This window comes from Hyaena hyaena, unplaced genomic scaffold (assembly GCF_003009895.1).
Source record: "Hyaena hyaena isolate Hyena2069 unplaced genomic scaffold, ASM300989v1 scaffold_1346, whole genome shotgun sequence".
NCBI classification, from domain to species: domain Eukaryota; kingdom Metazoa; phylum Chordata; class Mammalia; order Carnivora; family Hyaenidae; genus Hyaena; species Hyaena hyaena.
The window spans coordinates 37,852-51,971 of record NW_024081978.1 but is presented as its reverse complement, the minus strand read 5'-3'; the positions used below and the strand labels follow the sequence as shown (position 1 = coordinate 51,971).

The following is a 14,120-nucleotide window of genomic DNA, read 5'->3' as shown; positions in this document are numbered from 1 at the left end:
AGGGAGGGTCAGAAAGAGAGGGAGACACAGAATCAGAAGCAGGCTCCAGGCTCTGAGCTAGCTGTCAACACAGAGCTCGACACAGGACTGAAACCCGCAAACCATGAGATCATGACCTGAGCTGAAGCTGGATGCTTAGCCGACTGAGCCACCCAGGCACCCCTCAAACTGGTCATTTAGATTACTTCCTTTCCTCTTTCCATTGTTCTGTCAGAGATGCTATGCCACAGTGTTAAAAAATAAGGATGTACTTATTCAGTAACCTCCAAAATAAGGTGGTAAAAAGATTGTAAAGGTTCACAAGTGCAACAAGTTTTTATTGAATGCCAGTATGAGCTAGGCAGTTAGATATACTATTATTTCATTTGCTATGACCTGGTATCAAATAGCAAAGTTTAGGAGAGATTATCAGCTATTTTAATGGCTTCTTTTACACATTTAATCTGTGGTGGTATTCCCTAGGAGATAGGTTGCATGTCCATATGTCTTCCAAGTTGCAACAGGGCATCTATTTGATCTGAGAAACTGATAGCTGTTCAAATCCAGGCATGCAAGGTGACATTAAGATCAAAGTAGAAAGGAAGCAAGATAAGGTTCACAAGGAAAATAATCTTATAAGAACTAACATAGCCTGGGGTAAAATGCACATATATTCAGGAATAAGAAACTCATGTTCGGGGCGCCTGGGTGGCTTAGTCGGTTAAGCGTCCAACTTTCGCTTAGGTCATGATCTCGCGGTTCGTGGGTTCAAGCCCCGCGTTGGGCTCTGTGCTAACTGCCAGCTCAGAGCCTGGAGCCTGTTTCGGTCTGTGACTCCCTCTCTCTCTGACCCTCCCCTGCTCATGCTGTCTCTCTCTCTCCTAGAAATAAAAAAAAAAAAAAGAAAGAAACTCATGTTCAAGTCAGCATTGCAAATACTGAATTAAATTGGAATTCAATTCGGAAATCTATACACTAGGAAGAAGGATCATCCCATTTTCCTATGATTTGTTAATAAATTTAATGATTACAGTAAATGCAAAGTTCTTTTGTAAATGACTCTGTTAATGACTGTCTTGCATTTGAAAACATACTTCAGCCCTCCTCCCCTTTTTTCCCCCCTGCAAAAAGAACATGAACAGTATGGAAAACATTTAGAAACAGGACCTAATGTTTGTATAACTTCTTTAGACACAGCAATACTGTCTTTACAGTGTAGGCTGACACTGTCCCCAGTGCATCAGGTAAGTAGACCAAGTGCTTTATAGTATGTGTGTGTCACATCAGGCAAGAGTCTATGGCAGTTAAGAATCTGGTTCCGATCAGAACAGAATTCTGAAGAACAGAATTCCTTAAAATTTCCCTTCTGATCACAATTGTCCTTTTGGATGTGAATGCTGGTTTCAAAAAGATTTCCAGATCAAAGAGGAATAGCAAAAGGGGATAGTAACCAAGTCGAAACCTAGTAACCAAGTCGAAACCTATTATAGGTAAGAGGTTGAGAGCTTCATAACTTCTAGATGATACTAGCAAAATACTTTAACATCAAGATCACCAAAAAATACTCCCCCACAATCAAGATAATGAGCTATTTCAGCTTAGAATGACTATATCTTATTTATCTTTGTATCCACCACCTAGTACATCTGAGGCACTCACTTGTTGAAGGAAACAACCCTCATCTGTCCGAAGATAAATTCTGACTAAAGTTGACTAGAATAAAATCTTTATTGGCTCCACATGAAATTACATGAATACCACTCCCCCTCCATACTTGACAGCCTAATGGTTATGTTGTTCCATTTCTTTAAATATACCGTTTAAGTCGCTTTTACACAATAAAAACAATGTCCAACATCAAAACACATACTTCTCTAGGTTAGAACTACTGGAATTCGTTTCAGAAGAGCTCATGTCACTGAATTTGATATTAGAGCCTTCGCAGATGATTGTGTGGGATCTCTCAGTTTTGCACAATGGCTTGCACTACCCTTCAGCTGTCAGCTCTTCCTGTCTCTATTCAAGGCCCAAAGACAGAAGATACAAGTGGACTGAGATAAAAAGGATATTGTATATGTTCATGGAGTGGACACATTCAAGACATAAAGAGGAGACAGAACAGGCACCTCTACAATAGACTAAGTCTTTGAACTGAGTTAAGTCAGTTTATCTCTCTGAGCTTTGGTTTTCTCATCTCTAAGACAGATTAATCCTAGAATCTTTCTGGTTCCCTTTTAGCTCCAGTGTTTTAGGACTGGCTCTAATTTACCTACTAGCTGCACACACTGAGACACTACTACATTTTGCTGGCCAGTCCTTAGCAAATCAGAAGCTATAGAATGCTCCACTTCCTATTCCACATCCACACTTGGGCAGAAGCTCTCAGAGACCTCAGCTCTAAAAGGCCCAAATGAAATTCTCATTTTAGACTGGAGCAACGCCTGTATGTGATTTGATAATTTATGTATTTAATAATTTAAATGCCACAGAGCATTGTTCACTGACAATGCATACTAGAATGACCTGATGAACTCTATTTTACTGCTGCCTGAGTCCCACCCCCAAGAAATTCTATTGAATCAGTCTAGGTGCATCTGGGGAACCAGAAGTTTATAAGCTCCCTGATGATTCTAACATAAGAAAAAGGGGACAACTATGGCACAGAGCAGGGATTTTCAAAGTTTACTGTCAATCAGTCACCTGGAGGGATTGTTAAAACGCAGATTACTGGGTACTGTACTGTTTCTGATTCAGCAGGTCTGGGATAAAGCCCAAGAATTTACTTTTCTAACAAGGTCCCCAGTGATGCTGATGCTTTTCTCCAGAGACTTACCCTTTGGTAACCACAGTGAGTGAGAAATACCATTGACAGGGGCGCCTGGGTGGCTTAGTCAGTTAAGCGTCTGACTTTCGCTTAGGTCATGATCTCACGGTTCGTGGGTTCAAGCCCCGCGTCAGGCTCTGTGCTGACTGCCAGCTCGGAGCCTGTTTCAGTCTGTGACTCCCTCTCTCTCTGGCTTCCTCCCCTGCTCATGCTGTCTCTCTCTCCTAGAAANAAAAAAAAAGAAATACCATTGACAGTGGCACCTGATGACCTGAGTTATATCCTGATTCAGTCATTACCACCTATGTCATCTTAGCAAAGTAATTTATTATCTCTCCTTTAGTGTCTTTTTTTAACAATACTTGGATCTCAGAGTTGTCAGTATGAACAAATAGTGTGCCAGTCAGGACTTAGTACACTACCTAGCACAAAATGGTGTAACAAGTATTAATTTCCTTTCCCATTGTACATGGCTAGATGGTGTGAATAATTAAGTTAAATCAATAGCACAGGTTAAAACTTGGCAGGAAAAGAACAGAGACAATTGAAGCAAACAATGTCTTATTAAAATTATTCACATAAGATGATAAATACAGAAATGTTTTAAGTATATTGTCTTAAAATACTTTCATTCAATTTTTAAAACTTTGAACATAGTAATTTAGGTAGCAGGAATATTAGAATTTTTTTTTTTTTAATGTTTTATTTATTTCTAGGAGAGAGAGAGAGACAGCGTGAGCAGGGGAGGGTCAGAGAGAGAGGGAGTCACAGACTGAAACAGGCTCCAGGCTCTGAGCTGGCAGTCAGCACAGAGCCCGACGCGGGGCCTGAACCCACGAACCGCGAGATCATGACCTAAGCGAAAGTCGGACGCCCAACCGACTAAGCCACCCAGGCGCCCCGGTAGCAGGAATATTAGATACAATCTATAAAGTGAAAGGAATACTAGATTCAATCTATAAAGATCATGAATTTTTTAAATGACCTACAATGGACTCCAATATTTCATCTAGGAGAATAATTTAGTCTTGTAGAGAATCAGAAAAGTCGAATGGCATACTTGCCTAAAACTTGAATCAAGGATCTTTTAATGCTGTTTAATTCTAGAAAAAAACTAAATTATTAAAGTGCATAAGAATCCCTATTATTAGACAAAGCAAAACTTCTACCAATAAGGGGACAGGTGTCCTGTTTGCTTCATTTTGAATGTCTCAAGGTTCTCTCAGGAGTTGATGTCCGAACCCTGAGATTAATCCTGGGAGGTAAGCAGGCCCTTCGCGGAAGCTTCTGCACCAGCCTCCAAACGCAGCGTTGTGCCTCCTCAGCGGGGCTGGCTGAGGTGAGACCTGGAATACTGTCCGTCCTGCTCTGTGGGTCCTACAGGTTCAGCCGTCTGAGTGAGTCTCAATGGTACTGAACAGTTCAGGTCCAAAGGCCTAAGTCCTGTCGCAATTGTTTAAAGCAAGTTTCTCCCTAGAGCAATGGTTGACCCTGAGGCAAGGTCTTACTAAGGTTTTTATTTTTAAAAGCCATCCCTTTCCACTCTGGCCTGATGTCATTTTTCAGAATTCCTGGGGAAAAAAAAAAACGTGATGGCTGCCTACACATCTCTGTGGCTACATCATGTTCTGAATTTTTTTCCATGGTTTTCAACTGTTACTTAACCAGATGATATACTTCTAACTTCTCATCTATTTATGAACTGCCTTAATTAGACTGTGGGCTCCTCAAGGGTCCTGAATTTGTCCCCTTTCTCTAAGGAACGTTTGCAAGTGTTCTGAGTCTCAGGAACCATTCCCTTCTGCCATGTGCAATAAATTTGACATTCTTGTACAAGAGTCTTAAGAAAGCTGGCATCCAAGCAACCTGTGTAACATACTGATGGGATTACGCATGCTAAAAGTCGGACCCAATGGTTACCTCAGTGTACGTACGTCTTCACACTCTTGCTGTCAGGATCAGGTAAGGCCTATAGCCTACAGCCAGGATATCTGGAGGGTGGAAATGATTTCTTTTTAAGCCAGAGAATTAGCCTTGGTTCAGCTCTCCTTAGTTAGTACTTGAAAACCAACATTCAACAGCACATGAATGGAAAGGTTCCTACCTCGTTAATGTCTTTGGTATTCCTGAGCATCCGTTCATCCAACTCCTCTCAAGGTCTCCCCATGAAACATCAACCAAACTTCCCTACCCACTAAGATAAACAAAACTCTTTTCTTCCCCTTCCCTGCAAAATGGTTTGTTTGTTAAAAGCCACAGCCCACGGTGTTTAGATCCTTTCAAAAATACCTGCGATCCAAACCCTCTCACCTGAATCATAAGCTGAGCTGATTTCCCTGCCTGTCCTGCCAGGGAGCGGTTCCTTCTCTCAGAATTTTGCCGTTATGTTAAGTAGCCTGAGGGTGCAGGCGTCACCATGGAGGCACTGTCCTTTGGCCCTTTAGGGTTTTTCTGGGTTGGTTTGGCCCCATCACCCTCACTCTGACCACAGTCATCCCAGCTGATCCTTAAACAGGACCATGAGGTACCAGAAAAGTCACTAGGGCAGCCCAGAGACCAGTAAGATTTATCTCTATATTTCAAAGGCTGGGGAACCGACTGACTTAGGGAAAGCTGGATTATGGCATTTTACCTCCACTTCACCACACCTCTTGTAAGAAGAAATACCATTCTAAGATTTTTGATTAGTTGGTTTGGTCTTCTCTTTCTCTCTTTGGGCATCTTTTTAAGGCTCACGCCCTCACTCCTGCTATGTACCAAATTCTTCCATTAAGAGCATCCCTCGTAACAGACAACTGAAACCACAGAGCCACCTTCTGCTTGTTTAATTCTCCATGAGGCATCACTATTATTCTGCCATATATGGATGTGTGTGTGTGCATTTGCTTTTTTAAAAAAGTAAAAATGCTCTCCTCACTATCCTGTGTTTGATAAAGGCACCCAAGTTTGTAGTTAGAAATTAAATAAAGGCCACAAAAACCTCCCAAGGAAGACTATGAAGAAGAAAAATCCTCTCTTCTCTTGCAGCACACAGCTGGCCCTTGAGGCACACCAGCTAAGAAACAGGTATCACCCGTGCTGGTGGGAAGACCGGACCTTTCCCTCTTTGGGTTGTAGCTGAACTTCTATTTGGCATTCCTAGCAAAACAGATTAACTCTCCATTTGTCCCAAGCCAAGTCTTTTCTTCAACTTTCCTTCAAACAACGCCTTCACGCTCCCATTAGAATATAAGGACTTGGCGATTTGGACGGTGAGGTCCTGGCTAGGTAGCAGTCTCTTGAAATGATGTGTTGGCTATGCAGAGAGAGGGAAGGATATGGGAGAATGGCAGGGGAGGAGGGGGAGAGGGAGAGACAAACGTATCTTCTATTGGGAGCACTGGAAGAAAGCATGCTTTTCAAGGTCGTTGCCGGTATCTCATGAAGGCCCACGCTGCTACCATGGTGAGGGCAAACACCGGCACCAGCACCAGAGCTATGGGAATACCAGTCGGCTCCCCTTCACTTCGATGTCCTATAGGCCCATTCTGCACCTGTAACTGGAATGAAAAGAAAAACGTTACTCTAGTGACCAATGTATGTTTACCCCAACTGAAATGTCCAGGCTGACACATGACCTGGGTCTAGACCACCCAAAGCTGTAACCTCCAAGCACTATCTAACAGGAGCCCTCTCTGTTCTAGATCGATACATCAGCATCATCAATTCTTTGGAAATAAGTCTGATGGGAAGGCATTTAACCTTGCTGTGCTACTGACCTAAAAGGATCCGAAGGTAAGCTGATAACCTCTTTCTGTTTCTGTACTCCCTCCGCCAAGCTCTATGTCTGTCATACTAGGAAAATGAAGATATGCGGTAAAGCCTATTGATCCTGTGGAGAAGCTGGAAAGCACTGGGCAGGGGCAGGGAGAGTCCACCTTCCTAGAAATGTTTTCTTAGAAAGATTGCCAGTCATCAGAAAACAATAAGGGCAGATCTGAGCAATGTTAACACAGGTATGGTGCCATTTTGGGAAATACTCTGCAATTCCCAAAAGGCACCCACTCCCTCCTAATATGGGCTCATGTCCTTCATCTCTACTTTTTAACACTGGACATGGTAAAGATGAAATTTACATGAAACAGAGTTCAAAGATTCAGAGGGCAATAAGAAAAAAGAAATCATATCCTAGTGACAATAATCTTCCACTGCCTAGGCATTCCCTTTGGAGGCTGGTGGCCTTTCTTAATATTAACTTTTAGTAGCTAACTTGCAACAGTCATAGTACCATCTTATTTCAGGTCAATGGTATCAACCTCATTACAACCAGTGAAAAGTCTGCCCATTCCATCTGAAAGACAACACTACACAAGCTATCTTTGCTATCCTCTCTCCCACCTCTATATCTTCCACTTGTTTCCTGTTGAGATGTCCTGAGAGGGCATGCCAATAGTAAGAGATGGATGGTTTTTAGGGCTAGGCCAGTTCTCTGACCAGAAGTGTTATTAGGAGTTATTTACGGATGTTTCCTAAAATATGAACTTTGAAAATCATTTCCCACATGTCTTCAAAAAGAACTAACCGTACCCGAAGTTTATACCTACGTTCATTACTTGCCTTTATCTATTGCACAAAGTCTTCCTGCTTTAGAAACAGAAGAGCAAGACAGAAGCAGCTGATTACCAATACTGTCTCCCATGGATCTGTTTTCAAATCCATTACAGGGGGATTCTGCTTGCAACCCTGGCTGTTTTCTCAGGTATCTTCCATGCCTGGCTCCTTCCAGTTTTGTACTATCTCCTGTTAAGCCCTTCTTCAGCCTCTGAAGCCTCCTCACTCAAGTGCTGAGTGAGGCAGGCCAGCATTAATTTAAGAGGGAGTAACTTTTACGTATTTTTTAAAAAATTTATTTATTTAAAAAAATTTTTTTAATGTTTTATTTCTGAAAGAGCGCGCGAGCAGGGGAGGGTCAGAGAGGAAGACAGAGAATCTGAAACAGACTCCAGGCTCTGAGCTAGCTGTCAGCAAAGAGCCCAATGCGGGGCTTGAACCCACGAACCACAAGATCATGACCTGAGCCGAAGTCAGACGCTTAACTGACTGAGTCACCCAGGCACCCCAAATTTTTAATGTTTATTTATTTTGGAGAGACAGAGCGACAGAGCACAAGTGGTGGGGGGCAGAGACAGAGGGAGACACAGAATCCAAAGCAGGCTCCAGGCTCTGAGCTATCAGCATAGAGCCTAATGTGGGGCTCGAACTCATGAACTGCAACATCATGACCTGGGCCAAAGTCAGACGCTTAAGAGACTGAGGCACCCAGGGGCCCCAAAGTGGGAGCAACTTTAAAGGCACACTGAACCTGTGTTGTAAACGCACTCCAAAGTCCTTGGTGCTGTGGGAGGAATTGGGTCTACCCAGCTTCTCTACCCACCATCCAAATGATAAAACACTAGGAACTAAGAAGTGGATACAGAGATAGGTGCTGCTTTGATGAAATTCTGAATTCCATTTCCTTTTTCCTGGAGTTCCCATTTTGAGCATTATAGCTTTGGTGAAGAGGGTCATCAAGTTGATATGGGATTCGTGGTGGTGATAGGGAAAAGCACACACTGGGTATCAGAAAATCTACCATCTTTACACTCTGAGTCTCATTAGCAAGTATGTTCAAGGGCAGACATAGGTTTCCTTCCCTACTAAAAATAAACCTGATGCTCATTGTATTTTTCCCCATTTATTTAAATTTTGTCATCAACCTTTACATTTAAGGCACATCACCCTGAAGCTAGGACCTAGGCTGCAAGCATACCATTTGAATTTCCTTTCATGATAAGCAGAAGTCCCTGAAGACCCCTGCCTGTGCTAGACAAACTCTTCAAAAGAGTGAGAATGAAAGGGGAAAAAGAAAGCCAAACGCACTACTGAAGAGGCTTTATTCCCACAAAAGCCTGGTGGCCAGCCTGCTGGCTGCAAATAACACCTACCCTGTGCTGTACTCTTAGGGACACAGCATAGCCCGCATTACGAAAGAGGCCTACAGCATCCTGGTGCAGCAAGTTCTTTAGGTCTTGGCCATTTACCTGTCAAAAACAGCAAGAAAAGAGTGTGAGAGGGAGAATGTGAACTCTTATAAGTCAAAGATTTACATTCATGTGACTGTCTAAAAAACTACAGAGCAAATTACAAGGGCTAGGAGAATGGGAAAGTTACGAGGGACTGAGTAACTTCGTCACTTTAAAAGGTATGTTTTCCTAGAACTGAGGCTCCATGGGCCATTTGAAGAGCACCAAAAAAGTTTCTCCTTCACCTTAGCTCCTATTGCCTGTCTCATTTTGACACCTGGGTTTCTGTGACAGTATTTGTGTGTCTTCCATGAGCATCAGCTGCTTCCCTCCAGCTAACATCGTCTTCCAAGGCACCACTTTATCCTTTCTAGTCCTAATCCTGGGCATTGCCAGCTTCAACTCCAGAAATATAACCTGATGAAACTCTACAAATATGACTCTACGGAACAACTTATTTTGATGTGATGCAAACCTACTAGCCCATTCTATTGGTGTTATTCGATTGTGAACAATTCCCCTTGATTCCATGGATACTCCCATCCTTCTCCAATTTACTAATTTACAAGATTTCTTTGATGATACAAACTCCTAAAAAATATCTCGGTATAGGTCAGTCCTACCATCTAGAGGTGAGAGATGATCAGTGGTATTAATACTTTTTAGCATCAAGAGTGACAGTGTCCACAAGTGACATCTATCCTATGCTGTACTCAGTGACACCGCATAGCCCACTCTGTGGGTGGTGTCTGCAACAGCAATAGCACCAAGAACACTTAATGTATTTATGTGGTCGGTTCTGTGCCGCATGCTTCACATACACTATGTAATGTACTTCTCACAATAATCCTATGAGGTGGACACCATTTTTATTTTGTCTTCACAATGAAGAAATTGAAGCTGAGCAAGGTAGATAATCTACCTAAAGTCATAGTAGGTGTAGGAGCTAGGGCTATAGTTTTTACATACTGGAAGGTTAAAGTGCCCTTACATTTACTGTTCCTTCTGTGCCATTATTCTTCCACCTTGACTATTCTTTTTGTTGTTGTTGTTTATTTTGAGAGAGAGAGAGAGAACTAGTGGGGGAGAGGCAGAGAGAGAATCCCAAGCAGGCTCTGTGCTATCAGCGAAGAGCCCGATGTGAGCCTAGATACCATGAACCATGAGATCATGACTTGAGCTGAAGTCAGGAGTTGGATGCTTAACCAACTGAGCCACCCAGGTACCCTCACCTTGTCTATTCTCTAACTATTGTCAGCTGAAGCTCAAGCCATTGCCCTATTCAAGGCTCTCATCTTGTTACTATCTTCCTTCTCTAGGAGGTTCTCCACACAAACCCCTGCTCATGCCCTTGGTGAATTAACCTAACTAACAACACTTTGGGGTTATAGACATCTACCTTCCCACATGAACCGTTCCCTGCTCTAGTCCACTTTGGTCACCAACTGGCATTAAGCCTCTGACTTCAACAGTGTGCATGCTTCAGCTCCACTATCTCAAACTCTTAGAAAATGGACCACAATTTCTACACCCTTCAAACTTCATATTCCTCTACTGAATCTGCTCATTAGCCTCATCAAAACCTTTAACGTTTTTAGACTTTACTTGCATCCTTACCCATCTAGTTCTTGCTGTTACTTCAACAAAGCACTTGGTAAACTATTAGAATCCCAAGTCCCGATGATCTTCTCCATCTTTCCAGACCTACACAACATACTGCATTTACTTTCCTTGTCATGAGTTTAATGCTCCTGGAGAAAAATACACACACACACTTTCCAGCTCAGATCCATGCTAGCTGACACTTGCTATGTCCTTATACTTCTCCACTAACCTGGTGAACTCCCGAATGAATTCCCAGTGGCAGCTGTTCCAGTCCTTTCCTCCCGTCAAACCCCAACTCCAACCCCATCTCCTCTCTCTGCAGATTCCTTTGACTTATCTTTCTTGAGAATATGGATAACTTCTCACACTCTCTCCATGTTCTTTCCTCCTCCTTCAAAATTTCACAATAGCCTCCCACTACCGCTTTGCCCTTCTTTCTGAATTAGATGTTTCCTTTACCAAGGTTAAGCTATTCACTAGTGCTCTTGGTCATATCCCTTCTAGCTTTCTTATAGAATTCAAGTGATCACTTGCTCCTCTTGATTCCTTTATTATTGTTCTTGGCTCCTTCTCACCTGAAATTATCATCTAGAAAGAAAACAATATAAATATTTCTTGAACCCACTATCACCGTCTTCCGGTCTTTTCTCCTCTTCCTTTCACAGCAAACTTTGTGTGGAAGCACTACCTCCACTTCTTCAGCAGCCATTCACTCTTTATTCCCTGGTACGGTTGTAATATATGAGGTGGGGGAAAGCATACACTGCCCTGCAGCTCAGCAGTGACTTCCCATCACCAAGCCCTACAGCCCTTCCTCAGTCTTCAGACCTTCTCCCTTATGCAATTCTCTCCGGTCTCAGCTTATCAAAACTTAGCTTAGTTCTTGAATGATTCCTTTCCTGATTCCTCTTCCCCTCCTTCCTCTTTAAGGTAAGTAGTTAGTAGTCCTTTGTCCTCTTAGCTTCTCTGCCATGGTGATCTTTCACAATTTCACCTGTAGTCTGCAACACAACTCCCAATTTTTTATCCTTGTTTCTTGGGTTTGCCAGTTTCTTGTTGGGTGCCTGTATCTGAATATTCTGCTAGACCCCAATTCAATATACCCAACGCTTTTATTTTTTTTACTTCCCACCAAACGAGACTATCCCAACTTCCCTCTTTTGCCACTACCATTCCTTCAGACTAAAACTTTGATAATATTTTTAAGCTCCACTCTTTGTCAATCTTCACATAAAAGAGCAAATCCTACAGCCTAACATAGTATCATTCCTCATACACTATTTTCTTTGCATTGCCTCTCTGGGCTGTGAATGCTTTCAGATAACTATTGTGATCACCTTCTCTCAGATTCACTTTCCTCTAGGCCCTCCCTTGCTCTAACCTATGCAAACACTATGTCTCCAGATCAATCCTCCTAAAGTACAATCCTACTTACTTTATGGCTTAAAAATAAAAACAAAACTGGGAGCAGGGGAGAATGCCTGATTTTTCATTCTGGTATGCAAAGTCCTCCAGGAAATGGCTCCAACCCACATTCCCAGTTTAATCTCACATTATTCCCTTCCATAACTCCTGTGCTCTAAATCACATAACTGACTGTCCCCAGGACATAAAACATATATTCTTACCTTCATACCTGTGCTCTAGCTATTTGTCTGAATACACTTCCCTTTTTAAAAATTCTATGTATCTTCCAAGAATAATCTTAAATAGGATCAGTCCTGCTACCTACAGTGTAGAAGTGAATATAGTTTTCTAGTTGATTGATTTCAGGCTACAAAGCCACCTTCTGATTATGGTTTTCTTTGTTGTTGTTGTTGTTGTTGTTGGTTTGTTGGTTGGTTTTTTTGGTAGCCATGCCACAGGGAAAGAACTTCAGGAGTCCTGGAACCATCACAATGAATTCCCAACAACTCAACTTTCCAGTTAATTGCAGGGGAGAGAATAGGTGTGAGACTGCAATTATAGTGAGAAGGCTCACGTAACTAATCTAGCCCATGTGAGAACTGTATTTTTCATTGTAAGGAAACAGGTGTTTTCTCTTTGAGACAAATAAGTTAATGAAGCAGTCAGGTCAACAAATGCCAAAGATACCAGAGCTCAGTATAAAAGCCAAGTTTCATAGTGATATGAATGCAAGTGGGAGAACCGAGAGTCTGCATGACGTGTGATGGCAGGAGTACAGAGGTCAAAGTCATCTTTGCAATCACATCTAGCGAAACTAATAGCTAGGAATCACTGCATATTTATCATCATGTCTGGAGCTGTCTCTTCATTTTACATGTACTAACTTATTTAGTCTTCACAACAATCCTATGAGTTAGGAACCCCCATGTTATAGATGATAAAACTTGAAAGGCTATGCAACTTGTCCATAGACCCACAGAATAGAAGCAGCAAAGCCAAGACTCAAAACCTTCAGGCCACAAAACCTTCACTCTAAAACATGAAACCATGGGGACGCCTTGGTGACTCAGCTGGTTAAGCAGCCAACTTTGGCTCAGGTCATGATCTTGCAGTTCACAGGTTCAAGCCCTGCATTGGGCTCTGTGCTGACAGCTCATAGCCTAAAGAGCCTGCTTTGGATTCTGTGTCTCCCTCTCTGCCCCTCCCCTCTGTTTCTCACTCCTACTCGTTTCTCAAAATTAAAAAACAAAAACAAACAAAAAAAACACAAAACCATAGAAATTTACATTGTAAGTAAGGATTTTATTTCAGCAACATATCACTACCAATCATATTGATGTTGTCCATTATATTTTTAGTGATTTCAGTTTCATTTGTTTCAAATGTGTTCATACATTTAAAATTTTTTAGTTGTATAAAAATATAAGTTGCTTTTTTTTTTACATTTTTATTCATGTGCATATATTAGAGCAGCATTAAAATTTAAGAGGTTAAAATTTAGTCAAGGGCCACTTCATTGACAAGGCCTTTCTAAAGAATTATACTAGATGTGACTGATTTACTTTTCTATATCTCCATTCTATTTAATGATCTTAAAGCTCAAAGTGAACTCTGTCCTATATTACATCACTTTACACTCTATTGTAAATAACTTGGAAAGGCTGTATCGCAAAACTCATCATTATAATTGTTGTGTCTAAAGAGTACTTTGAACAACACCTGAGTAGAATAAATGTCACGTGATCTGAGGTTTGCTTGCAGACTACACCCTGCAAGAGCCTGACTGACATGTACTCCATGTTATACAACGCTGAAAGGCCTGGATTCTGACAGCAGCTTTACCTGCCAGGGACTCAGTTTTTACCTTGGTCCTCATCTGAGCCTCCTGCTAATGGGAAAGAAAGACATTGGTGATATCAGGCAAAAGAAGGTGCTAGACAGGGAACAGGCCAATTATACCAATTATGCCTTTCAACCCTCCTAGTTAAGCCTAAAGGTATTCTAATATAAAAGGACAGTTACTCTAATTATTTAAAAAAAAAAAAAAAAACATGGGGGCGCCTGGGTGGCTCATTTGGTTAAGCATCCGACTCTTGATTTTGGCTCAGGTCATGATCTCGTGGTTTCATGGTTTCGTGGTTTCAAGCCCCACTCTGTGCACTGACCGCAGATGGAGCCTGCTTAGGATTCTCCTTCTCTCTCTGCCTCTCTCAAAAAACAAAACAAAACAAAACAAAAAATACCCAAACAAGAGGATTTTAGAC

The 14,120-nt window shown here is 41.8% G+C and overlaps 1 protein-coding gene across 1 annotated transcript in view; it reads right to left on the bottom strand.

The window, feature by feature from the left end:
* Positions 1–4,380: 4,380 nt before the first annotated feature.
* The window catches only part of LOC120225150 (synaptojanin 2 binding protein), a 36,573-nt gene continuing 26,833 nt past the window's right edge, over positions 4,381–14,120 (bottom strand). The window contains exons 3-4 of the mRNA XM_039223380.1: positions 8,767–8,862; positions 4,381–6,342 (exon numbers count right to left, since the gene is read on the bottom strand). Coding sequence (XP_039079311.1) covers positions 6,202–6,342; positions 8,767–8,862 — 237 coding nt within the window. The 3' untranslated portion in view covers positions 4,381–6,201. The remainder of the gene's footprint in view (positions 6,343–8,766; positions 8,863–14,120) is intronic.